Source organism: Euleptes europaea, chromosome 20 (assembly GCF_029931775.1).
Source record: "Euleptes europaea isolate rEulEur1 chromosome 20, rEulEur1.hap1, whole genome shotgun sequence".
Taxonomy (NCBI): domain Eukaryota; kingdom Metazoa; phylum Chordata; class Lepidosauria; order Squamata; family Sphaerodactylidae; genus Euleptes; species Euleptes europaea.
The window spans coordinates 3,031,199-3,058,538 of NC_079331.1; the positions used below are offsets into that span (position 1 = coordinate 3,031,199).

At 46.8% G+C, this 27,340-nt stretch overlaps 1 protein-coding gene across 1 annotated transcript in view; it reads left to right on the forward strand.

Moving 5' to 3' along the window:
• Positions 1 to 27,340, forward strand: part of THSD4 (thrombospondin type 1 domain containing 4) — a 235,768-nt gene that overhangs the window by 62,379 nt on the left and 146,049 nt on the right. The window contains exon 10 of the mRNA XM_056866032.1: positions 10,636 to 10,735. Coding sequence (XP_056722010.1) covers positions 10,636 to 10,735 — 100 coding nt within the window. The remainder of the gene's footprint in view (positions 1 to 10,635; positions 10,736 to 27,340) is intronic.

Below are 27,340 nucleotides of genomic sequence, written 5' to 3' on the forward strand. Positions count from 1 at the left end.
AATTCCTTGCTGTTTCAGACATCTGGCATTCTCTCTTCAGTTGCCAGCCTCCAGGCACCAGCTGGAGATCTCCTGCTATTACAACTGATCTCCAGCCGATAGAGATCAGTTCACTTGGAGAAAAGGGCCGCTTTGGCAATTGGACTCCATGGCACTGAAGTCCCTCCCCAAACCCTGCCCTCCTGACGCTCTGCCCCAAAAAACCTCCCACCAGTGGCGAAGAGGGACGTGGCTACCCTAGGGGGTGGCCAGAGGACCACAACTTCAAGATTTCCTTCCTGTTTTAGACATCTGGCGTTCTCTCTTCAGTTGTTCCAGCCCGGTTAGGTTTGCCAACCTCCTGGTACTAATTCAAAGTTGACACCTCTGTGTACATATACGGCTATTCAAATTCTGACACAGATAATCGATACACCTAGTATAGCTAAACGAAGACTGTATTGTACAAATTACAAAATACACTTGACATACACATAACAAGGCTTGTTATGTGTATGTCAAGCGTATTTTGTAATTTGTACAATACAGTCTTCGTTTAGCTATACTAGATGTATCGATTATCTGTGTCAGCATTTGAATAACCTCCAGGTACTAGCTGGAGATCTCTTGCTATTACAACTGATCTCCAGCCGACAGAGATCAGTTCACCTGGAGAAAAGGACTGCTTTGACAATAGGACTTTATGGCAACTGGACTCAAAGTGGCTTACAATCGCCTTCCCTTGTGAGGTAGGTGAGGCTGAGAGAGTCCAGAGAGGAACTGCAACTAGCCCAAGGTCATGCAGCAGGCTTCGTGTGGAGGAGTGGGGAATCGAACCCGGTTCTGCAGATTAGAGTCCACCGCTCTTAACCACTATACCATGTTCAGCCCTTCCTACGCTCAGGAATATTCCTTTAACCCCACCTCTCTTTCTCCTTCTCTTACAAATAACCCGAAAGAAAATGTTGGTGATGGATACCCCCCTCCTCAGTTTGGTTCTGACGCTCAGCTGTGCGGGTCCCCCAATGAATGATTTAAAAACCAATAATAGAAATAGGAAAGTGAGCCAGTGTTAGATCCTGGGAAGTCTAGTGTTTCTCCCAGTATATACATTGGGCTTTAATTTAATTTATTAGCTGAAATGTTTTGAGGGGCCCTGCTGTATTCCACAGAATGCAGATTTCCTGCCCCTTCGCCTTTTATTTGAAACATTCCATGAAGTTAATATAATTTATCAAGGGAAAAAAGAACTCTTGTTAATTGGACTCCCGGCGTTGGGTCACTTCCCTCTATGGATTCTGCTTGGGGCAGTTAATTAATAACTAATTAACTCAACCTGCCTCAACCCATTAGGTCATTTCCTCCTCGTTTTATTTTTATTGGGGTTTTTTTTTTGGTTATTAATAGTAGGACTAATTTTTCACAACTGGCAACTTCAGTCATATGAAGTTTAAACTTTACAGTTTGGTTAGCGGGATTCTGAGGCGCATGTGTGTTTTTGGGGTGGGCGTTGAAGGCTTCGGTTTGTCCGTGAGCTTTTTTAAAAAAAGTTTGTTCGTGTTTTGTGATTTATTATATTTAATTTTGAAGTGCCTCACCCTGTGCCAGGCCCTGTACATGCCGAAGTCACCAAAGCCAATTTCTTTCCCGTTAGGGTTGCCAACCACCAGGTAATAGCTGGAGATCTCCTGCTATTACAACTGATCTCCAGCTGATAGAGATCAGTTCACCTGGAGAAAACGGCCGCTTTGGCAATTGGACTCTATGGCATTGAAGTCAAGCCCCGCCCTCCTCAGGCTCCTCCCCCAAAACCTCCCGCCAGTTGCAAAGAGTGACTTGGCAACCCTATTTCCAGTGACTTGCCATCCTACAAAACGGCAAAAGGAATGGGGAGATAGGATCTGGGGGTAGGGTCCCTCCTCAGTAGGGTTGCCAGCTCCAAGTTGTGAAATACCTGGAAATTTTAGGGGCGGAGCCTGAGGAGGACAGGGTTTGGGGAGGGAAGGACCTCAATGCCATAGAGTCCAATGGCCAAAGCGGCCAGTTTCTCCAGGTGAACTGATCTCTATCGGCTGGAGATCAGTTGTAATAGCAGGAGATCTCCAGCTAGTACCTGGAGGTTGGCAACCCTACTCCTCAGGCTCCGCCCCCAAAACCTTCCCCTAGTGCCAAAGAGGGACCTGGCAACCCTAGCTGCTGTTGGTAACCCTGTCTTTCCCTTAATGAATCTGTGTTTCAAAGTAGCAATGTAGGGAACAACGAGGTTTTCAGGGTATAAGTTTTCAAGAATGCGCTTGCATCTGATGAAGGTGCTTCTGGACTAGTATCTAGCTGTCTTATGAATTTGTGTAATCCTCTCTCAGTTAGGGGCTTGTCAGGGCATTTTGTGGCAGCCGGTGCCACAGGCTAATTGCACGTGGTATGAAACCCCTCCCTTTTTTCCTGCATATCAGTTTCATTGGGTGATCCTGAATGGAAGAAGAAATAACATTTCCCGCGCAGAAAAACAGTCCTTTGAATTGGATCCCGGGATAGTCCTTAAGTTTGTGTTGAAATCAAGTGGGGAAAGTGAGTTGTTAGCATTTTAAATCCCATCACTTTAACTTTAGAAAGGCTAATGGAGGGAGGAAGGGGCCATGGCTCAGTGGCAGAGCCTCTGCTTGGCATGCAGAAGGTCCCAGTTCAATCCCCGGCATCTCCAGTTAAAGGGACTAGGCAAGGGGGTGATGGGAAAGTCCTCTGCCTGAGACCCTGGAGAGCTGCTGCCGGTCTGAGTAGACAATACTGACTTTGATGGACCAAGGGGTATGACTCAGTATAAGGCAGCTTCATGTGTTTTTTTCATGCGTTAATCTGGCTCGGATTGAGTTCAGACTTTAAAAGCATTAGGCTGACAGCTTTAAAAAGAAACTCAAACGCCAAAACGTATGAAGCGTCCCTAAAGCGTTATTGAAATAAGAATAACGGAGAACAATAATAAATCATCTCCCAGTTACCGCTTTGGCTGAAACGGAGGTGTTTGTGGGAGATGTGATGAAGCATCGCTTCTCACAGCTGGTCTCCCTCTCCCTGACTAGAAATGAAAATTAAAATCGGACGGTGTTTCCCCCCCAAAAAAAAACCCTGCTTAAAAATTAAATGAAGTGTGGCTAGATCAAATTCCTTTCCTTTCTTTCCTTTCTTTCTCTGTTTTGTGGAATCTCCCTACCAGCTCCATTGAAATCCCAGACATTCCCCCTGAAGTTTGCTCCAGGTTCCTCATTTTGTCTTGGCTTTCCCACTTCATTACTCTCATTCCTCCAAGGGGTGATTTTCGTCGGCCCATACGGTGTCTCACCTTTTCTCAGTATTATGACTGAGCCCTCGTCTTCTTCAGCTGCGGCTCCGCCAATCCAGACACGTTCAACCTTTTCGGTCTTTCTTTCTAGGCTCGGTGCATTCCCTTGAACACATGAACGCATGAAGCTGCCTTATACTGAATCAGACCATCGGTCCATTAAAGTCAGTATTGTCTACCCAGACCGGCAGCCGCTCTCCAGGGTCTCAGGTGGAGGTTTTTCACATCACCTACTTGCCTAGTTCCTTTAACTGGAGATGCCAGGGATTGACCCAGGGACCTTCTGCATGCCAGGCAGATGCTCTACCACTGAGCCATGGCCCCTCCCCTTGAAATTGCCTGGGTTTGTTCACTTTTTTAATAGGGTGGGGAGGATGGCGTTGTCAACTGTGTGGACGTTTGGTTTCATATTCCGTATGCCTGAAAATATGCCTCTAGCATCCATGCAATGGTGGAAGTTATTTGAACTCAACTTGCACAGTGTATATATTTTTAGGTCTTGGGTGGAGCGCTCTCCCTGTTTCTTGCTTTTTCAACCCAACTGTAATCCGTGAGGTTTGCAATTAACAAACGAGCCCATGAAGCTGCCTTATACTGAATCAGATTGTTGGTCTATCAAGCTCGGTTTCGTGTACTCTGACCGTAACCAGCTCTCCGGATACCTGCCGATCACCTACGACTTGATCTGCTCTTAGCTTCTCTGAAACCAGAGCCTTCTTGAAAAGTAGTTTAATATATTGGTGATAATTCCCTGTAGCTCTGAGAGTTGGCCATTTTTTTTAACTTTGTACATTTGTGAGCTAAGTACCAACCTCCAGGTGGGGCCTGGAGATTTCCTGGAATTACCGCTGATCTCCAAAGCACAGAGATCAGTTCCCCTGGAGAAAATGGCTGCTTTGGAGGGTGGACTCTAGGCCATTGTACCCTACTGAGGTCCCCACCCTCCCCAGGCTGCAACCTAGGGTTGCCAGATCCAGTCTGGGAGACTCAGGGAGGTTTGGGGGTGGAGCCTGGGGAGGCTGGCATCCCTACCGCATCCCCGACTCCATGAATTTCCCAACTCAGAGTTGGCAACCTCAGCTATTGCACTAAAGCACAATGAGCCAGGGAAACCAATGGCATTCTGGAAACCGTCTTCAAGAAGATTGCTTGAAGAAGATTGAGAGCCAGCGTGGTGTATAAAAAACCAATTCTTCTTCTTCTTCTTCTTCTCCTCCTCCTCCTCCTCCTCCTCCTCCTCCTCCTCCTTCTCCTCCTCCTCCTCCTCATATACAAGCACCATAAAAATTTCTCCACCAACCCCCAAATGACGCAGTGCTTGTGAGTGAAACCTCCGCATGCTGCCAGAAGGCAATTTGTACTGGAATGTCTGCCTGATTGAGAGCACAGGTTTTATTAACGTGCTTGCAAAATGCAACCTCCCCCCCACCCGCCAACTGTAAAAGGATTTTTTTTCTGAGTATCCTAGTAATGCCTTTCCAGGTTGAGGTGTCTCTCTGGGCGCTGGAAGCTTTAGGGTATTGAATAATCTGTCCTCTGCACATAGTCCAGACCTGCAGAGTAGTCCAGCCTCTTCTGGGGCTTTGCCAGGCTGAATACGAAGGTATTTTGTTGTAATGAGTTTTGGGAAACCAGTACATAAATTTATTTTAATAAATACATAAATGTGTGTGTGTGTGTATGCAAGAGCGCACATATATTGAGTTCTCCCCATGACAGAAAAGTGAATGCCAAGTTTCTCTTGCTGCTGAAATTTGTTCTTGGGGGTGGGGTGGGGAGGGGGTTGGACTTGCCGGGGGCAGCGGTCATTGGAAAGTGAGCAGAACATTGATTGATTTACAAGCAGAAAGAAGCCAGAGAGAGGTTTTTTCCCTTTGCCAACCCCTCTGTGTCCTTGGCTTTTGAGCCTCTTAAAGATTCTTGGCCAAGGAATTTTATTTTCCTCCTCCTGCTCTCACCTCATCTGTTGCCGTGTTGCATCACACAATTTTTCAAGATAAGCCTGTTACCACCTGGAGAAAATTTCTGGACTAATGCGTTTTGGAGGCGTCTTGTATAAAATCTGTAATTTGTTTAGGATTTTTCCAGTGGTTTGGTAGCATTTCTCTGGATCTTTGCCCATGTTATGGGGTGAAATTTCTTCCTGGTTGCACTCTTTTTGGCAGCATATATGAAGAAGTGGCTATAGAGCTTTATCCTCTTAGGGTATTATCACCTGTAAACTGTGGGCTGTTGGACTTTCCATCACCAGCCTCCAGGTGGGACCTGAGAATCTCCTGGAATTACAACTGATCTCCAGACTACAGAGATCAATTCCCGTGGAGAAAACGGCTGCTTTGGAGGCTCCATTCTCAAATCTCCAGGTGTTTCCCAACAGAGATCTGGCAAACCTACTCTCCCCGGGTGACGAGGGAGACCTGGCTATCGTACTCCAAAGTACAGCCATGTATTACTTAATTTTCTTTCTGTTAACCCCCAAGTACCTGGGGCATAACACAATCCTACATAAATTACCTGATTTCACAGAACAAGTGTTAGTTATTAAATATGCATAAAAGAGAAGGTCTGGAGACCAAGTCCTATGAGGAAAGGTTGAAGGAGCTGGGTGTGTTTAGCCTGAAGAGGAGAAGACTGAGAGGGGATATGATAACCATCTTAAAATACTTGAAGGGCTGTCATATAGAGGAGGGTGCAGAGTTGTTTTCTGTTACCCAGAAGGTCGGACCAGAACCAACGGGTTGAACTTAAATCAGAAGAGTTTCCGTCTAGACATTAGGAAGAATTTTCTAACAGATAGAGCGGTTCCTCAGTGGAAAAGGCTTCGTTGGGAGCTGGTGAGCTCTCCTTCCCTGAAGGTTTTGAAGCAGAGGCTAGATGCCCATCTGTCAGCAATGCTGATTCTATGACCTTAAGCAGATGATGAGAAGGAGGGCATCTTGGCCATCTTCTGGCCATGGAGTAGGGGGTGTGGGAGGGGAGGTAGTTGTGAATTTCCTGCATTGTGCAGGGGGTTGGACTAGCCAACCCTGGTGGTCCCTTCCAACTCTGTGAGTCTATGAAGAATGTAATGAAAAGAAACATTCTGCGCGCATGGAAGTGTGTCGATCAGGTTTGGGTCTTTGCAACAGGCTCTAGGAGTTGTGCAGAGATATTTTTGGAACAAACTAGGGTTGCCAATTCTGGGTTTGGAAATTCCTTGAGAGTTGGCGGGTGGAGCCTGGGGAGGGTGGGGCTTGAGGAGGGCAGGATCTCAGCAGAGTATAATGCCATAGATCTGATCTCTGTAGTCTGGAGATCTCTAGGCCCCACCTAAAGGCTGGCAACCCGAGTACGACCTCTGCTCCTCTTTGCATAGCCCCGGATCCAACCCTAAGCCATTTAGAAAGAGGAGGTGGGAAATCTAAATAAATATATTTCTTTTTTTAAAAAATCTTTGCACAGTGGAGTCAGAAAGAGTTTAGCGCTCGGGACAGCCTTCAGACTTCTAGCCAGGTTTTGTCAAATGGAAATAACTTCTCATTGGTTTCTCTTTAACGCGAGTGCCTCTTGCATTACACACGTTTTCTATAAATATTACTTTCTAGGCAAAGGATATCTGGATGGTTTTTTAAAAAAAAATGTGAGTCTGTAGTTGAGACCAACAGCGGCCAAGTGTGTGACTGCAGTTAAAGGATTTGCTCAAAATAGTCATGGCCGTGGCGCCTGGCTGGGGTTGCTCAGAGAAGATCCCTTGGATGGTCAAGACAGAAGACGTCATCCCTCCTGCCTCTGACTGTGAACTTGAATCCAACAGAAACTTGGACAAGCGGCGATAGGAACTTTTTTTTTTGTGTGTGTGTTGTTTTCCAAATTTATTTTATTTGATTCGCTCTCAGCAATTGGCCTTCAAGGATTTAGGAAGTCTGGCCAAGCTCAGCGGGGATTTATGCTGTTTTATGAAGCAAATTGAGGCAGGGAGAATTCCTAGAATGAAGTTGGATGGGACCTGGACAGACCAATGAATCATAGAATCATAGAGTTGGAAGGGACCACCAGGGTCATCTAGTCCAACCCCCTGCACAATGCAGGAATTTCACAACTACCTCCCCTCCCACACCCCCAGTGACCCCCCTCCATGCCCAGAAGATGGCCAAGATGCCCTCCCTCTCATGAACTGCCTAAGGTCATAGAATCAGCATTGCTGACAGATGGGCATCTAGCCTCTGCTTCAAAACCTCCAGGGAAGGAGAGCTCACCACCTCCCGAGGAAGCCTGTTCCACTGAGGAACCGCTCTAACTGTTAGAAAGTTCTTCCTAATGTCTAGATGGAAACTCTTTTGATTTAATTTCAACCCGTTGGTTCTGGTCCGACCTTTTGGGGCAACAGAAAACCACTCGGCCCCCTCCTCTATATGACAGCCCTTGAATGGAAGCTCCCCCCTTCACTCAAAGGCTGGTTAATCTGTGTAGTGATGGCCACTAGTTTATTTGGCTTTTAGACACATGCACAGCAGATCGATTAATCAGTGTTTATTCACCACGATGGCTGGATGGGGCTTCCATCTTCAGTGGCAATAACCCTCTGAAAACCAGTGCTGGGGGGGGGCAAGAAAGGGGGGAAGATTTGGCCTCCGTGTAGGGTTGCCCACTCTGGGTTGAGAAATTCCTGGAGATTTGGGGATGGGTCCATAGAGTCATGGAAGCATAGAATCATAGAGTTGGAAGGGGCCATACAGGCCATCTACCACAACCCCCTGCTCAATGCAGGATCCACCTAGAGCGTCCCTGACAAGTGCTTGTCCAGCCTCTGCTTAAAGACTGCCGGTGAGGGGGAGCTCACCACCTCCCCAGGTAGCTGATTCCACTGTCGAACAACTCTTACTGTAAAAATTGCTCCTAATATCCAGCAGGCAATTTAAACCCATTGTTGGGAGTCCGATCCTCTGCTGCCAATGGGAACAGCTCCCCACCCTCCTCTAAGTGACAGCCCTTCAAATATTTAGAGGGCAATCATGTTCCCCCTCAACCTCCTCTTCTCCAGACTAAACATTTCCAACTCCCTCAGCCTTTCCTCACAGGGCTTGGTCTCCAGGCCCCGATCATCCTCGTCGCTCTCCTCTGCGCTCGCTCCATTCCGCCCACATCCTTTTTGAAGCGAATCCTCCCTCCAAAGCACCCTCCTACGTGAGTGAGATGTCCATTCATAAATTAACAGCATTTTCTACAATGCCATCAGCAAGTCACCGAGGAAGGACACTGGGACATGGGTTAGAGGACGGTTAGATTGCAAGAGCGTCCCTCTCCCGTTCGTGAAGTTTAGGAAGATCAACAGAAAGCATTGCTGTTGTTGAAAGAAACGAAAACCTACACCCTAATGGTGCAACCCTAAACGCAGTCGAACCCTTCTATATTTATCGGAATCAGTGAGCTTAGCTGGGTGTAACTCTGCTTAGGATCGCACTGTTAGTGGAGCCAACGAATGTGTAATGTCAGAGCCTGTTGACACGGTAGTAAAACAAAGAATCTGTTATTTCTTTCTCTGCTCATAAACGTGCCCCCAAAATTATTTATTTGGACCACATAAGTGTGCCGGTGGAGTTCTTCTTTCCGTTCGCCGTGGGGATATGCTTTGTGGGACTTTGTAAAACAATAGTTTTGCTCTCCCAAGACAATCTTAACTGAATGGAAACGTCTTGCCGTTCTTTTCGATCGGCTGGTAGAATGAATGGTTTCCCTCGCATTTAAAGATAGGGAAAATCCACAATTGTTTCCAGTAAAAACATGCATTCCCACAAGGGCTTTCTTGGTAGCATCTGGAAGGGTTTTACAGGTCAGATTAACCACTTTCCCAAATTTTCCATTGAAGTACCTCTCCTTCCCAAACTCCGCCCTCCTCAGGCTCCATCCCAAAAATCTCCAGGTGTGTTTCCCAAGCCACAGTTGGCAACCGTAGCCATGTTACCTGAACTCTTTTAACTGGAGGGGTCAGGAACCAAACCTGAGCCTTTATGCACGCAAGGGGTGCGCTTTTCCATCAGAGCCGTAGCTTTTCTTCTGTGCATACTGTCTGATTGCAACGTGTCATGCTTTGGGGAGCCTGTCAGTTTTAGCAGCTTGTTGGCCGATCACCAGGAAAATGGCGTCACTCTCTCGGACGCCTCAGCGTTCAGACTGGTCATACACTTGCAAATTTACACAGCTGCTCCAGTGCTACATGGAGATGATGCACTTGGGCAATAGGGTGACTTTGTTACCGAAACCTCCCCCCCCCAAAAAAAGCAATTAAAGTCTTGACTAAGCGTTTGGAACGATCCAGCGCAAATGACCTGCCGATTCTGGCAAAAACCATTTCCCCCCAGCTAGTCAGTCCGACTGTACTGGATCTCCCCCCCCCCCCCCAGGTCAGGCACGGTTCACTGGTTTAAGGCTAATTAAATCAATATTTTTGGAAACAAAACGCAAGCACGGAAAGGGAGAGATAAGCAAACTGACGCATCACTTGAGTAAAATGGAAACTACTAATGCCCAACAGTGAAAAGTTTATCTCAAAGGCCTTGCTCAAATGTTGCTGCAAACTTTTACCTTGTTCACAGGAAGAACACCCTCCAAAGCAGCCCTTTTTTCTAGGGGAATTGATCTCTGACATCTGGAGATCAGTTGTAATTAGTTCTAAACACCTCAAGAATCATAGAGTTGGGACCACAAGGGTCATCTAGTCCAACCCCCTGCCCAATGCAGGAAATTCACAACTACCTCCCCCCACACCCCGTGACCCCTACTCCATGCTCAGAAGATGGCCAAGGTGCCCTCCCTCTTATCATCTGCCTAAGGTCATAGAATCAACACTGCTGACAGATGGCCATCTAGCCTCTTAAAAACCTCCAGGGAAGGAGAGCTCACCACCTCCCGAGGAAGACTGTTCCACTGCGGAACCGCTCTGACTGTTAGAAAATTCTTCCTAATGTCTAGACGGAAACTCTTTTGATTTAATTTCAACCCGTTGGTCCTGGTCCGACCTTCTGGGGCCACAGAAAACAACTCAGTACCCTCCTCTATATGACAGCCCCTCAGGTACTTGAATATGGTTATCCTATCTCCTCTCAGTCTTCTCCTCTTCAGGCTAAACATACCCAGCTCCTTCAACCTTTCCTCATAGGACTTGGTCTCCAGACCCCTCACCATCTTTGTTCGTCTCTTGCCTTAGAGCCCCTACAGGGGGTTGCCGTAAGTCAGCTATGACTAGACAGCACTTTCCACCACCATCTCTCTCTCTATCTGCCTGCCTGCCTATAAGTGAGCAATAAATATTTCTGTAACAATATTTCTATTTCATTTAACAGCCATGCCCTGAAAACAGAAGCATCCGGGATGCGCAGTGTGCATCGTACAACAACAAGCCTTTTATGGGTCGGTTCTATGAGTGGGAACCCTTTGCAGAAGGTAAGGGAAGACAAATCACTGTTGTGTTTTTAACGTGATGGGTTATGGAAAGTCTGTCGCTTCCTTCTTGTGGGGAGATGGTCAACCGATTTTTACTGTTCTGTGGCGCCATTCATTTGCTTGTGACAGTGCGTCATCAGTAATGTCACTGACTCGCCCATGAGGGGTCCTTACTATAAGCTGTCTCTGTCTCTGCCATTTGCACACACATTATTGTTTTCTCTCAGAGTTGGGAGGCAGTACCAGGGTCATCTAGTCCAACCCCCCTGCCAGTGCAGGAACTGCAGCTATAATATCCCTGAAAAGTAGGTATCCAATCAATACTTAAGAACCTACAAAGAAGAAGCGTCGTTGTGAGGGTTTTGTATGCAGTCTAGTTTCGTGTTTGTCGTGTATGCATATAATGTGGTATAATGCTGATTTACTGAAAAGGCAGTAATACTGAAGAATGCATTCATTTTATGGGGAGAATTTCAATACGATGAAAGAAAACAGAGAGATCATGGATTTGCTTGGCAAAAGGGGCACGCGAAATTGAAAGTGGGATTTTCGAGTGGAAACGGCAGGGCCGAGAAACTCGAAAACATCCCTGGTCTTGGGGAAAAGTCGTCTTTTGTCCAACGCAGAATATTACAATTGTCTCTCTGTGTGGGTCTACGCTGGAGCAAACCCGCAGCCAACGTTTTGGCTGAGTAAGGTGGCCCCCGGAGAGCAGTTGCTTAGCCGATGTTGTAATTATACAGAGATGATAATTGGTTCCATACAGCGGGCAGGGGACGCGGCTGCTGCTCTCCTCAAAGCATTAACCGAATGCTCGCCACTTTGGAGACCTCCTCCTTCCCATAATTCAACATCAATGACTCATTCTCTATGGTGCCAGTGGAGAAAGCTCAGGGGCTTCGGTGCACCGCTACCGCCGTGCCTCTTTCTCTCTCCCGCATAACAGTCCTTTGTAGCAACGGGGCCGAATTTTGCACCTCATGTTTGTGTTGGAGCACGCGGAAGGGCGCACCTCACCCATAATTTACGGCAAAGCCCTAACGGTGGAGTTAAGAATATTTTTTCCGCTTAAAAAAAAAAATGCCCCCATGTGCCTGTTATGCACACGCGCTTTATTTCTCCCTTATCCACTGTGTTCCAGCTGGAGTTTGTAACTGCTTTTTAATCCGCTACTGCTCCAATACAAACTTTTGCCTTTATTAAAAAACAAGCTCTATTTAAGGGGCTGTGAACCCTATCAATTTAGAATCTGTAATGAAAAGAATTTTGGTTTATATTGGAACGGGAGAGCTTCAGGATTTATTAAAAGCCAGAAGTTGAGAGGGGTTAGTCGCTCAAATGGTGAAAGAATTTTTTTTTTTTTTTATAAAAGTGAATTTTTTAATATCAAGCTGAATAGAAAATATGTCTGGCTTGAAAGGGGTTGACGGCCAAACTCTGAATACAAGTTGCATTTAGGAGTGATCCTTCTAACACCCTTATAGGTAGAAGACAACACCTGGGAAATTCTGCTCACCAGATTCCTTGAAACCATGCCAGGGAGCAGCATGAGTCCAGCTCTTCCCCTGCCATCCCCCCCTTTAAATTTACAGCCCTCTTAGGCTGATTTCGTGGTTGTGTTTTTTATTAAGCGAAGAACATGGCTGTGTGTCGCAACTCCTCGCTTTAGCCTTTAACCGAGTGGGGAACAACGACAACTGTGTTGTCCTGCAGTTGCTAGCTTTGTCCATTCTGGGAGCTGATCGAGAAAACAGAATATATGTATGTTTTTTCACGCTGAGGTGTGTCTCCAGTTTACTACTTTTTTTAAAAAAAGGCACTTCAGATAAGAAATTCAGAGGCCAATTTGTATGAGCTGACTTCTTTTCATTTCCTCGCACGGACATCACAGTTTCCACACTGCCGTAATTGTTTTGAAGCAGTGAACTGGGCTACATTTTTTTTTTAAAGCCCCAGAGGGGAAGCAATGTGTGTGTGTGTTGGGATACAGGGAGGATACTCAATTTCCCAAATGTTAATTTTAAGCCAAAGATTATTATTTTTTTTTGGCTGTGATGCTTTTTCAAGTCGTTGCTTCGTTTGCCGAGAAGCCTCGGCGAGGAAACGCACGATCGATTCTTTCTGCGAACCCTCCAGCTTGTCAGCTCGGATGCCAAAGTCCATTACTGAAGCGCCATCTAGTTTTTGTCTTGGCGTGCCAAATCTTAGCTGCTACAGTTCCGTCAGTATTGATATCCACCCTAGGACTTTTGCGCAAACGTTCCTATCCCGGCGACTTAATTATGAGACCGAAGCAAGAATTACATACCGATCATGAATTGCAGTGTGCTTTGAATGAACTGTTTTTTGAGTTCGGTGGCCTGGCAGATGGTTCGGCAATCTCCACACGTATCTCCAAAGGTCATCCAGCTGTTCGGTATCCCAGCTGTAAGTTATTACTTTCCAAGTACCAGCTTCATAGAGGTTCCTTTCTCATGGCAGTACACACCCCCTTTATTCCTCTTCCCCTTTCTTTTTTTGTCTCCACCTGTTAGACAATCTTTTTTTGTTCCCTTTCTTTCGTTTTTGGGGCTAGCTGTTCATGAGCTTCTGTTTTAATTGTTTCCAGTCGCGGCGCCCTGAGAAGGAATGTTTGCCATTCTGCTCTTTTGCGAATGGCTGTCACAAAGCGGGATAGATCGAAGCAAAATCAGGTGGTAAGGAAAGATGGTCGTTTTGTTGGCTGCTCTGACAGGAGGCATCCCAGTTTTGCAGAGATCGGCAGATGGATAAGACTCCATTTTGGGATATTTGGTTCATACAGCAGAGTTTGCGTAGTCATAGAAGCGTGATTGGGCGCATAAATAAATATCCCAAGAAGTATATTGCAAAAAAAGTAAAACTTACATTTATTCGATTCAGTTCACATTTAGGTTGCAGTCAAAAGGAGAGAGAGAGAAGCCTAATCTGAAGATAACTTTCCCTTTCGCGAGTGGCCAGCTAAATCCAGCATCACAAACATGGAAGTATGAGGGCATTATTTCTACAAGAGCAGCCCGTAGAGATGTATGACTCCATACAGAGCCATATGTAGGGTTACCAACCTCCAGGTACTAGCTGGAGATCTCCTGCTATTACAACTGAGCTCCAGCTGATAGAGATCCATTACCCGGGAGAAAATGGCCACTTTGGCAATTGGACTGTATGGCATTGAAGTCCCCCCTCTCCCCAAACCCCGTCCTCTTCAGGCTCACCCCAAAAACCTCCTTCCAGTGGCAAAGAGGGACCTGGCAACCCTAGCTGTGCATAGAATGGGGAAGAACAAAGGACACACAGAGAGAGGAGGTTGGTTGTTAGGCATATCGTTTGCATGATGATTAACCCCTTTCCCTCCGCCCCAATCCGCTGCCCTTCAGAAATTGTGGAGTCGGGGGGGGGGGGAAGGGCGGGAAATGGCCTCCGAAGTGGTTCTCTAGGAATTTTCCCATGTCTCTATGGCGTTTACCATAGAGATTAGGAGAAATTTGTAGAGCTTCACCTGGAAATGCCATCACATCCCCCCAAACTTCCCAGTCCCTGGGCATTTGCCCAGGTAGCACAGGGAACCCTATCGGTGGTGCTACAGGAACTCTACACGCTTCAGCTGAGGCAGATTGAACTTTCCTATATCAGTCTATTCAGTGCATTTTTATCCCACCTGTCTGCTAGGGGGCTCAAGGCAGTGTGTGTAGTTATCCCTTCCTCTCTGTGCCCTCACAACAACCCTGGGAGGTGGGTGCGGCTTAGCAGCCTTGTGGCGCATTCGCCAACCATACGCCCAAGTTCCCAGCTGTTCCTTCCCTGTCGCACCCCCTCTGCCCATAGCCTGCCGTAGCTAGCAGCCGCCAGCGCTGCTGAACGGGTAAGAGACGGGGAAGCTGGATTGTGTCGCTCCCGCTCGCCGAAGGAAAGCAGAGCAGCGTAGCGAATTGTGTCCATTAAAGCGCAGCTTTAAAATCACATCGAGCAGCCTCCTAATTCCGTAATCTCGGTAGATGCGGTTCCTTCGGCTCACGGAAAGCAGTTGAGTAAAATGTTGCTTCCGCGGCTTCTGCCATCTGGGATTCTTGATTCTTTGGCTCGGGAGATGGTCTGCAAAGCCCCGCGAACCCAAATGAAGTCAATTAAAGTTAACGCGTTTTACTGGCTGTGGCTGTCCCGCGTGGGAGAGGAACAGCCTGGTCGAAACGCAGAGAGCCCCAGATAAGAACTGGAGAAGGGTGATAACAACAGGGGGGACTGAAGTGCTGGGTTGGAGGGAGCCCGGTGTTGCATAGCCGCTAAGAAGCTGTGGTAGTGAGGACTTTATTAGGCAGCTTCGTGTATTCAGGAATTTGATACTGACAAATCATTTGAACGTATGGATCGTTATGGGTCCTGCTGATTTGTACATTTAAGAACTGCCACAGTACCTGTTTGCTCTGCCTGAATGGCCCAGGCTTGCCCAGTCTCATCAAATCTTGGAAGCTAAGCAGGGTCGGCCCTGGTTAGTTCTTGGATGGGAGACCACCTCGGAAGTCCATGATTGCTACGCAACGGCAAGCCACCTCTGCTGGTCTCTGCCCTGATCTGGATGGCTAGCCTGATCTCATCAAATCTCAGAAGCTAAGCAAGGTCAGGTGTGGTTCGTGTTGGGATGGGAGACTGCCAAGGAAGTCTAGGGTTGCTACGCAAAGGCAGGCAAGAGTTTCCATCTAGACATAGGAAGAACTTCCTGATGGTAAGAGCGGTTCCTCAGTGGAACAAGGCTTCCTCGGAAGGTGGTGAGCTCTCCTTCCCTGGAGGTTTTTGGCAGAGGCTAGATGGCCATCTGTCAGCAATGCTGATACTATGACCTTGGGCAGATAAAGAGAGGGGGGACATCTTGGCCATCTTCTGGGCATGGAGTAGGGGTCACTGGGGGTGTGTAGGGGGAGGTAGTTGTGAATGTCCTGCATTGTGCAGGGGGTTGGACTAGATGACCCTGGTGGTCCCTTCCAACCCTCTGATTCTATGATCAATGTATTTAAAAAGAAGTGGTATATAACGTTGAATTTAATGGGAAGCACAGGTTCTAGGCATTCACACACATTGAACAACTGACTTGGGGTGAATGGATCTGAATGTGCATCTAGTAAAAAAAAATAATCTTATGGACCATTCCACGCAATGGCCAGCCACCTCCGTTCATCCCTTGCCTTGAAAACCCTCCAGTGTTGCCGTTAAGTCACTTTCCGCCACCACAGTGTCTGTTTGGAAGACTCCACCAGTCCCGTCAACTTTTATGATAATGATGCCCCCCTATCCTCCACCCTATTTGAGATTGTGGGGGAAGGTCCTGAGAAATGTCACCGTGAAGTACCTAGGGCACTGCGCGATCCGAGAGCTCAACCACCTGTCGAGTGATCCCTGCCTCTCCCCGTCTCCTCTTTCTTTCCCCTTTTCAAAAAAAGCCTTTGAAACAAAATGAGCCCCAGAGTAATGCATTAGCACAGCCAATTCTCATTAATCTCCGTAAGTGGTTTGTAGGCTTATGTAAGGGGAGGGGAGGAGGGTAAAGTTTTTCAAGGATTCATTAAACACGGATGAAATGCTGGAGGTATGACTTCATGCCGTTACCGTACCGGCCCTGAACTGAATGGCTCCAGATGCTGCCGGTTGAGTTCTGGTGTAAAGCATAGCTTTGAAATATGGAATCTGCTCTTCTGCTGTTTCTGAAATCCCTCTCAGGTAGGGTTGCCAGGTCCCTCTTCGCCACCGGCGGGAGGTTTTTGGGGTGGAGCCTGAGGAGGGTGGGGTTTGGGAGGGGAGGGACCTCAATGCCATAGAGTCCAATGGCCAAAGCGGCCATTTTCTCCAGGGGAACCGATCTCTGTCGGCTGCAGATCAGTTGTAATAGCAGGAGATCTCCAGCTACTACCTGGAGGTTGTGCAACCCTAAGGGAATTATCTCAGTACACTACCACAACTTTTCCTTATAAATATATTTCTTTCTTACAAAGTTTCTTTCTCCAAGTGTATATTATTTTAATTTTAACCTTTTAACTTGTCTTGACAACTTGTACAACAACAGAATTATAAGTTCTGAATACAGTTAAACTTCACTAAACACTTGGAGCACGAAACTTTGTAAGAAAGAAATATATTTATAAGGAAAAGTTGTGGTAGTGTACTGAGATAATTTCCTTAGGGTTGCACAATTTCATATCAGTACACCTATTTATATAGTTACTACCTGGAGGTTGGCAACCCTACTGCTCTACCTGACCCCTGGATGCTTCCCCGGGTGCATTTTTTGATCTGCACGGTGGGGGCTGGACTCAGGAATTAGACACCCGATCCTACCAGCTTGTAAAAAGAAAAGAAAAAGACTTCTAGTTTCCTTCACAGCAAAGGAACGCCGACTGCTCATTTACCGAGAAAGTCCTTCAAGGTGCATCAAATTGGATGCTGCATTGGGGACAGGAAGGAAGGGGGAAATTTCTCACTGTCGAACTCCTGTGGGTGTGAGGCTTTTAGCTGAACAGTTGTTGCCAGCAGCCAAGGAAAGATGGGTCTCCATTCACAGCAATAAGACCGACGGAGGGAAATGGTTTTTCTGTACCAAGTGTCAACATGGGAACGAAGAACCCATTACTGGCCCACTGCGAAGGGATGTGTTGCGACAGAGTTGAGGTGAGAGAAAGGGAGAGCCAGTACCTGTTTCTCAGAAGCCGTTTAACTCCGTCTCTCTTCCGCTGCCAAGAATTCCTGGCGCGCCTCTTTACACTATTGAATCACTTTATAAAAATAGAAACAATATTTTTTTAAAGCCTGAACCCACCTGCCCCTGGAATCTGCTTTCTCACCTCCTCGTTCTCCAGAATCCGACAAAAATCTGTAATACAGGTCCTCTGACCTGCATACCCCTCCGGTCTTACTGTGTCCGTTCCCCTGCTTAAAAGTCGAGTCCAGGTGCGGTCTCTCTGGCCCAATCTCTGCTGGCTCTTTGTTCGAATTGCAGGAACAATTAGGTTGAACAAGCAGTTCTTTGGATCTCCCTTCCCCAAGAAGCTTCAAGCTTTCTGGCATTAGTTAAAGCCTTTAAAAATTGAATTCCCTCCCTGGATTTTTAACCTATCTATCCGTTGCGATTACTGTTGTGGTTTTATGATTTCATTTGGGAAGTGCCTGGAGCAGTTAAAAAAAACAATTAGAAAGGTTGTGTATGGCCTTTGTAAATTTAGAAAAAGAATAATGAATGATAAACTGTGGTCAACAATTAATATGAAATTATAGGATTAACTGCCAGCAAATTATTTTTCCCCCTGTAAGGACTGAGCCGGAATGGGGACACGGTTCCCAAATGTTTTATCACGCTGCAAAATGTGTCCCCTTTTGATAATTTCTGTGATTTTGTTTGGGGGGGGGGGTCCCTGCAGTCAGAAGACTGACCTCCAATGCACCATTAGGGAATCTTGGTAAAAGGTAAAGGTCCCCTGTGCGAGAACCAGGTCATTTCTGACCCGTGGGGTGACTTCTCATCCCGACGTTTCCTAGGCAGACTTTGTTTACGGGGTAGTTTGCCAGTGCCTTCCCCAGTCATCTTCCCTTTACCCCCAGTCATCTTCCCTTTACCCCCAGGGTACTCATTTTACCCACCTCGGAAGGATGGAAGGCTGAGTCAACCTTGGGCCTGCTACCTGGAACCGACTTCCGTCGGGATCTAACTCAGGTTGTGAGCAGAGCTTGGACTGCAGTACTGTAGTTTACCACTCTGCGCCACGGGGCTCTGTAGGGAATCTTGGAGACCCTGGAAAAGCAGCATTAAAATGTTCTAAATAAAATAAAGAAATACAAATGAATCTGTGCCTGTATAGACTGTGTGGCATTCCGGGAGGGCTGGCAACTCTCCGTTTTGAGCTCATTCACAGTTCTTGTGGATAGTTGACTTCTCATCATTTGGGAGGGTTCAAAATTGCCTTCCCCCCCTTGTAAGTGTGATGCAGGAGCCCCGTGGTGCAGAGTGGTAAGCTGAAGTACTGCAGTCCAAGCTCTGCTCACGACCTGAGTTCGATCCCAACGGAAGTCTGTTTCAGGTAGCTGGCTCGAGGTTGACTCAGCCTTCCATCCATCCAAGGATGGTAAAATGAGCACCCAGCTTGCTGGGGGTAAAGGGAAGATGACTGGGGAAGGCACTGGCAAACCACCCCGTAAACACAGCCTGCCTAGTAAACGTCGGGATGTGGCGTCACCCCATGGGTCAGGAATGACTCAGTGCTTGCACAGGGGACCTTTACCTTTTAAAGTGTGATGCAGCCCATTAAGTTTGGCACCCCAGCAAAGTTCGCCGAGGGCAAACCGCTAGTTCAGAAAACGGGACGCAATGCAACAGTTTGCCATCCCTCTACTGTCTTGAGTGTTGAAAAGGTTCCATGAATTTGATAATGAGGACCGAACACATGTTGAGAATCTTTTGGTTAATCATTTCCTCGTTTGTCAGGAATTCCCAAACGCTAGCAGCAACATATGGTGCTATAATTACGGCCCTTCGGTCTCTTGCTCCCCTATTCTCCAGATGTTTCTACTGATCTGCGGGGTTATGCAGAAACCTGCCCTGTGTTGTGAATCTTGGCGCTCGCCGTCATTTTGTTATGGAGAAATTGTTTAAAAAAAGAAGAAGAAAAACCTCCTCCAAAACAAACCAGCTGTGTATATCCCTCTGAAACGATAATAGGAAGCTATTTTAACTTTCAGCAGTTCGCAGCTTGGCTTTCCTCTGAAGAGAACACCACATGCTGTTTTAGAGGTGCCGTCCAAGCTCGTATTTCCTGTGTTCGGAAATATGAGCCCAGGTCAGCTCGTAACGCTCACCTTCGCTATGAAGATGTGCGTTTCGGAAGCCTCCTGTCCTCCTCCTCCTCTTGTCTCCCAACAAGTCTGGCTGCACCTATCAGATTCGTTTATCACCATCGAATGGGTTTGTAGAGGGATCCGGTAAAGCAAACTTGAGAAGGCAAGGAGTCACACATAAATGTCCCATTCCGGTACATAGAATCATAGAGTTGGAAGGGACCGCCAGGGTCATCTAGTCCAACCCCCTGCACAATGCAGGAAATTCACAACCACCTCCCCATACACACACCCAGTGACCCCTACTCCATGCCTAGAAGATGGCCAAGATGCCATCCCTCTCATCATCTGCCTAAGGTCATGGAATCAGCATTGCTGACAGATGGCCATCTAGTCTCTGCTTAAAAACTTCCAGGGAAGGAGAGCTCACCACCTCCCGAGGAAGCCCGTTCCACTGAGGAACCGCTCTAACTGTTAGAAAGTTCTTCCTAATGTCTAGGCAGAAATGCTTTTGATTTAATTTCAACCCGTTGGTTCTGGTCCTACCTTCTGGAGCAACAGAAAACAACTCGGCACCATCCTCTCTATATGACAGCCCTTCATGTACTTGAAGATGGTGATTATATCCCCTCTCAGTCTTCTCTTCAGGCTAAACATACCCAGATCCTTCAACCTTTCCTCATAGGACTTGGTCTCCAGACCCCTCACATCTCATCCCCACATTCTAAACTTCACTTCCATAACATCAATACATGATGCTGCCTTATACTGAATCACACCCTGGGTCCCTCAGTGTCAGTCTTGTCTACTCTGACTGGCAGCGGCTCTCCAGGGTCTCAGGCGGAAGTCTTTCACATCCCCTACTGCCAGATTCTTTAACTGCAGGTGTTGGGGATTGAACCTGGGACCTTCTGCAATGTTCCCTTCTTGCAGTCCTGTCTGATAAGAAGTGGACATCTGGGTGATTCTTGGCACACAGAGACAGTGCTCCTTGGGAAGAATGGCAAGCGACGATACAATCCGAAGGTTGCTTCTAAAATTATCTGTTTTAATCGTATCATGGGCTTTAGATCAAATCAAACCTGAATTCTTCCTAGAAGCTAAAATGACTGAACTGAGGCTAGCGTATTTTGGGCACATTATGAGAAGACAAGAGTCACTGGAAAAGACAATCAGGCTAGGAAAAGTTGAGGGCAGCAGGAAGAGAGGAAGACCCAACATGAGATGGGTTGACTCTATAAAGGAAGCCACGGCCCTCAGTTTGGAAGACCTGAGCAAGGCTGTTAATGATAGGACATGTGGAAGCCATTAATTCATACAGTCCTCATAAGTCAGAAGTGATCTGATGACAGATTACACATAAATAGTCTGGGTATTTGACTCATCCCCAATAGACTGGCATTCCGTGTATCTGATGAGTAGCAGAGGTCATGGCATAATGCACCTTACCCAGGCCAGTTAACAGCATGCTTATGATGTGCAATGGACTGGCATGCTAAGAAGGAGAAGGAGAAGAGGTTTTTATATGCCGACTTTCTTTACCACTTAAGGGAGACTCAGACCGCTTACAGTCACCTTCCCCTCCTCACAACAGACACCCTGTGAGATAGGTGGGGCTGAGAGAGCTGTGACTAGCCCAAGGTCACCCAGCTGGCTTCGTGTGTAGGAGTGGGGAAACAAATCCAGTTCACCAGATTAGCCTCCGCCGCTCATGTGGAGGAGCGGGGAATCAAACCTGGTTCTCCAGATCAGAACCCACCGCTCCAAACCACCGCTCTTAACCACTACACCTATGCATTTGCATAGTGTTCTTTTTACAAACGTGCTAATTTGATTCCCAGACAGAAGCAAGATAAACACAAATCCCGAAACAGAAACTTTGGAAATGATTTGGGGAAGGAACGTTCACATGAACTCATGAAGCTGCCTTATGCTGAATCAGATGCCCTTGGTCCATCAAAGTCAGTATTGTCTACTCAGACCGGCAGCGGCTCTCCAGGGTCTCAGGTAGAGGTCTTTCACATCACCTATTTGGCAAGTGTCTTTAACTGGAGATGCCGGGGATCGAACCTGGGACCTTCTGCATGCCAAGCAGATGCTCTGCCACTGAGCCACAGCCCCTCCCTAGTGTACAGATTCCTGTACATTTGCAAAGGGCGGTATAGCAGTGTCTTGTTGGGCAACGTGACCCCTAAAGGCTAGAAAAAGCTACGAGAATCATATTATATCATAATAGCTGGTGAAACAATAATGGGGCTGGTCTGGAAAGCGATCAGAAGAAACCATTTGGCTGCATTTGTGCCTCCACTTTAGATATCAAGTATAAAAGCAGACCTCAAAGAGCAGGGTTTTTTAAAAATTCACAGGGAAAAAAAGGGGGAGTTTAAGACTGGTGACATCAACCAAGTTGGAAAGTAATACTCGACTTTACTGTACTTTTTTGGGGCGTGCGTGTAGTTATCCCTGATAAAGAGGCAGCCGCGTGCATGTAAAACGCATCACTGCAAACACACCATCAAATATTCGAGCTCTAGCTAGGCTTGGAAGCATCTGTTGAATGATTCCAAGCGTGGCTTAGCAACCAGCGTCCCCAGAGAGGAGGAGGGCCAGACACCCCACGCAGTGGATGCCTGAGGGCCACACCCATTGGGATAAAAAAAAGCTTCTTTTGACAGTTGCAGTGGGTAAGCCGGGTTGGTCTGCGGTAGAACAGCTAGATGTGAGTCTAGGAGAACCTTAGAAACCCACAAGATTTTCAGGATGTGAGCTTTTGACAGTCTGATGTCTCTGACAAAGGGAGCTTTGAAATCCTGTGGGTCTCTAAGGTCCTGCTGGACTCGAATCTAGCCTCTTTTAATGGCTTGACTGCACGTCGGAGACAGCAAAAATAACATTTTTACAGGTACGCACTGGCTACCTGAGAACATCAGAAGAGCCCTGCCGGATCAGAGCAGTGGTCCATCTAGTCCAGCATCCTGTCCCACACAGTGGCCAAACAGGTCCTCTAGAAGTCCAACAGCAGGGCATAGAGGCCAAGACCTTCATGAGAACATCAGAAGGGCCCTGCTGGATCAGACCAGTGGTTCATCTAGTCCAGCATCCTGTCCCACACAGTGGCCAACCAGGTCCTCTAGAAGTCCAACAGCAGGGCATAGAGGCCAAGACCTTCATGAGAACATCAGAAGGGCCCTGCTGGATCAGGCCAGTGAGGGTCCATCTAGTCCAGCATCTCATTTCACTCAGTGGCCAACCAGTTCCTCTAGAGGTCCAACAACAGGGCATAGAGGCCAAGACCTTCATGAGAACATCAGAAGGGCCCTGCTGGATCAGACCCATGTGGTCCATCTAGTCCAGCATCCCATCTCACGCAGTGGCGAACCAGTTCCTCTGGAGGGTCAACACACAAGGAATAGAGCCCAGCACCATCTTCCCTGATATAGGCTCCAATCTCTTTGTGAGAAGGACTCTTGAATTGCTTGTCTTCATAGGAAAAAGAAACCCTGACTCCAAAAAAGTGGGGCTCACTTAGCTTGTCTACCCTGTCTTCCTTATCGGTCCCAAAGGTGACGATCGGATCTCAGTCAAGACCAAACAACTGATCTCTCTGTTTTTCTTGTAAGGCATTTGATTGTTGATCCCATCTTTTCCGATTTTTGACCCGTCTCTGCTTGTGGTTCCTCCTGGCGTTTATATCAAAGCTGATTTATTTATCTCCGTTGGAACAGGCAGAGATCTCCACACTCTCCAAATGTTAGTGGATGTGAGAAATCTCAGCATGGGAGGGAATGGCTTTGTTATTCATGCTGTCAACATAGAAGAGGAGGTCACTGTAACGGGCAAGCGGTCTGTTGCTATCTCGACTGAAGTTTGGAATGTCAGTCAAGGCAGAAGAAAGACATCCCAGCAGTTGTCCGAAAATGAAACCGCCATGAATGCACAAGCGTCACTTGCAAATGGTGTTCCTGGAGAGGCAATAACATTGCAAGCCAAGAGATGTTGCTAAGCTATGAGTACGTGGGGGGATACATGGTGACCTGCGTATCCTCTCCAGTGCCTGTTACTCTCCATCTGTTTGAATCTACAACTTGTCTGCATTAAATTCTTGGCTGAACTATTGAAAAGCTTCCCAGCATGACTGGAGAGATGGTTGATCTTTAGGCAGAGGACCAGAGATCTTTGGGGGCTGAAGGACAGGGTCCGAATGTTGCTGTGTTGTTCATCCTCCAGCAGTGACATCAAGGCACGGAGATGCATTACCTCATGTAGTCCTTGCCAGTAGAGTCCACACCACCTTGGAGACAGATTGTCTTTCTTAATTCTTTGGGCCAATTTAGACTTTCATTGTGTGTACGCCCCAGAAGACGAGCCATAGCCAGATGTCCACCATGACCAAGGTCTTGGTTTACAACTAGTAAGGTGGCTGTTGCCCTGACCTGGAAGGCCCAAACTAGCCAAATCTCATCAGACCTTGGAAGCTAAGCAGGGTCAGTATTGTCTACTCAGACTGGCAGTGGCTCTCCAGGGTCTCAGGCAGAGGTCTTTCACATCACCTACTTCCCTAGTCCCTTTAACTGAAGATACCATGGATTGAACCTGGGACCTTCTGCATACCAAGCAGATACTCTAACCACTGAGCCACAGCCCCTCCCCATCATTCCTTTTAACCTTTTTCCATTAACTTTGTTGAAATCTGAACACCGATAAGGTTAGCAAGTGCAATCCTACCATCCTGTTTCTATGTTCTTATAGCCATCGGCTCACAGTGGCAGCCAGATGCTCATAGACGTTCTGAGATCACATATTTCAAAAGAGCAGACTTATGCAAGAGGCCAGAAGTTGCAAATTTCGCGTGCTTGACGTGCTCTCACATGACGGGCATCGCCTTGGGACACCAGACTCTTCAGCAGTGGGATTATATACAATATATAAATAATCCGATATTGGGTTTCCAGAACCTCAGATGTTTCCAACAGTTTCTTCATATCTGCCAGTAATTTCCAAAGAATGGGAGCTCAAATCCAAGCTGATTAAACATATATCACCCCCCCTAAATCCCCATAGCCTTAGTTTATGCTCTGTTCTGTTGAATACAAGATCAGTGGAGATTACTTTTTAATAGCCGCCACCTTCCAAAAACAGTCATAAAAAAAAATAGAGAGAATAGTTCATTGTATAGTTTGGCAGCATTTTCTCCCCCCCCCCCCCCCACTGCAGAGTTGATTTATTGGCATCGTGGGGTCAGGCTTCCTTAATTCAGTTAGTGTTCCTCTTGGCTTAATCCCCAAATTTGCCCTTCTGCATGGTTTTTAATCTTTGCAATAGTGTAGGGCTGCCAACCTCCAGGTGCGGCCTGGAGATGGCCTAGAAGTACAACTGATCTCTAAACTGCAGAGATAAGTTCCCTTGGAGACAATGGCAGATTTGCAGGGTGGATTATATGACATTATACCCTGCTGAGGTCCCTCTCCTCCCCAAACCCCGCCCTCCTCAGGATCTTGGTCAGCTGGAGTTCACTTGTAATACTGGGATATCTCGAGGCCACCTGGAGGTTGGCAACCCTGCCTCCGGTGCCTTTTCACACAACTATTTTCAGTACAGGTAGCCTTTCTTCCTTTGGATCTGGTGATATCCCTCTTTCTTTCCTCCTTGTGAAAGGAATAGGGAACAGCTGCAGAGTATAATGGAGCAAGAAGCATGTTGAAACCCCAAGAAACCATTGTTTTTTTCCAGATGCTACTGCAACAAAATGTTTAATTTTGAATTTGTGTTAGGGGCAGCTCCTGGGGTTGAATCAGAAGTCTACGAAACCAAGAGCGTAAACTTAACTCGGGAACCCTGGAAAGAAGCACCGCTGGGAATCGTTCAGCGTGTCGGGGACAAAAATAAACTTCCTACCAATTACTGCCATTTTGGATTTGGCTGCATTTCATTTAGGGGGTAGGATAACAGTCTCCTATTTATTACGAGCCACGTTTCCCCCACTGAACTGCATTGTGGGTGGGCCAGCGGGCGAGATAAACAAATCTGCGCATGAGATAAACCTCTTTCCGTATTTATTCTTTTGCATTTCACTTGTTTAGCTTACATTTTAGTGGTGTTATTGTTAGCCGGGGCCACTTCATTCTTGTTAAGCTCATGCAAAAAGTGATCTTCTTTTAGCTTCCTTGTGAGTTTTCTGAGTGTTAAAGTATCCAGGGTGTGTGGGTGTGTATTAATAATCAGCTTGGTTGTAGACTTTCCTTTTGTGTGCTAGAATTAGGGTTGCCAGGTCCCTCTTCGCAATCGGCAGGAGGTTTTGAGGAGGGCAGGGTTTGGGGAGGGGAGGGAATTCAAAGCCATAGAGTCCAATTGCCAAAGTGGCCATTTTCTCCAGGCGAACTGATCTCTATTGGCTGGAGATCAGTTGTAATAGCAGGAGATTTCCAGCTAGTACCTGGAGGTTGGCAACCCTAACTATAGCAGTTGTGCTATAGCAGTGAGCCAGCGTGGCGTAGTGGTTATAATGTTGGAGTAGGATCTGGGGAACCCAGGTTTGAATCCCCACTCTGCCGTGAAAGCTTGCAGGGTGACCTTGGGCCAGTCACATGCTCTCAGCCCAACCTACCTCACAGGATTGTTGTGAGGACAAAATGGGGGGAGGGAGGAGAATGACGTAAGGCACTTTCGGTTCCCCTTAGGGAGAAAGGCAGGACATAAATAAAGTAAATTTAAAAAAATTTAAAAAATTGCAACTGGGATTATCTTGTGCAACAATGTGGGCTTCAGTTTGAAGAAGAGTTGGTTTTTATATGCCGACTTTCTCTCCCACTTGAGACTCAAACCAGCTTACAATTGCCTTCCCTTCCCCAGCAACAGACACCCTGTGAGGTAGGTGGAGCTGAGAGAGCTCTAAGAGAGCTGTGACTAGCCCAAGGTCACCCAGCTGGCTTCATGTGGAGGAGTGGGGAAACCAACCCGGTTCTCCAGATCAGAGTCCATCTATGTGCGTCTTAGCGCACGATCACTTTCCTATCAAATAATGGGACGTATTGTTTCTTTCCTCACTCGGGTCCACTGCGGTGAATATAAAAACCAAAGCATGCTGAAAACTTCAGTGTCGAAAAATGCAGCTACTGTACTCGAACGTTGTTAAACTTCGTTCCTCGTTAAAGGGATTTCATAGGCAACTGTAGCGTTTTTACACGGTCGGATGGCAAACACGTATTTTCAGCAAAGCACCGTGATGGTTCTCTAATGAATAAACACACATTTTCCAATCGTTGCTTAATGTCTTAAAGGACCCAGGGAGTTTTATATTTTGCCTGCATAGGCGGGGAAAGCCTTTTCGATGGAACATACGTTACTCAGAGTTGCGGGGCTGCAAATCCATTGGGAGTTTTGGTTTTTTTGTTGCGGCTCTGCGTGCATGCGCAAGAATGAAGTCTAGAGGGTCCTTTGCTTGGATCTAGGAGACCCAACAGCAATTTGTGTGGACATTTTTTTAATTGTTGTTTTTAATTGTTTTTATGATATGTATGGTTGTTGTTTTTTTAAAAAAAACGTGTTGAAATGGTTTTCATTGTTCACCAGTTTGGGGACCCTGCGTTGGGTGGAAAGGCAGCATAAAAGTGTTTTAAATAATAAAGTATTGGGAGAGCAACTACAGAGATGATAGAGGAGGAAGAAGAAGAGTTGGTTTTTATACGCCGACTTTCTCTACCATGTCTGATTTCAGGACTAGTTCGCACATGTGAATCTTCTGCATTTCCCTCCCCTTTCCCGACGTGATGCCTCTCA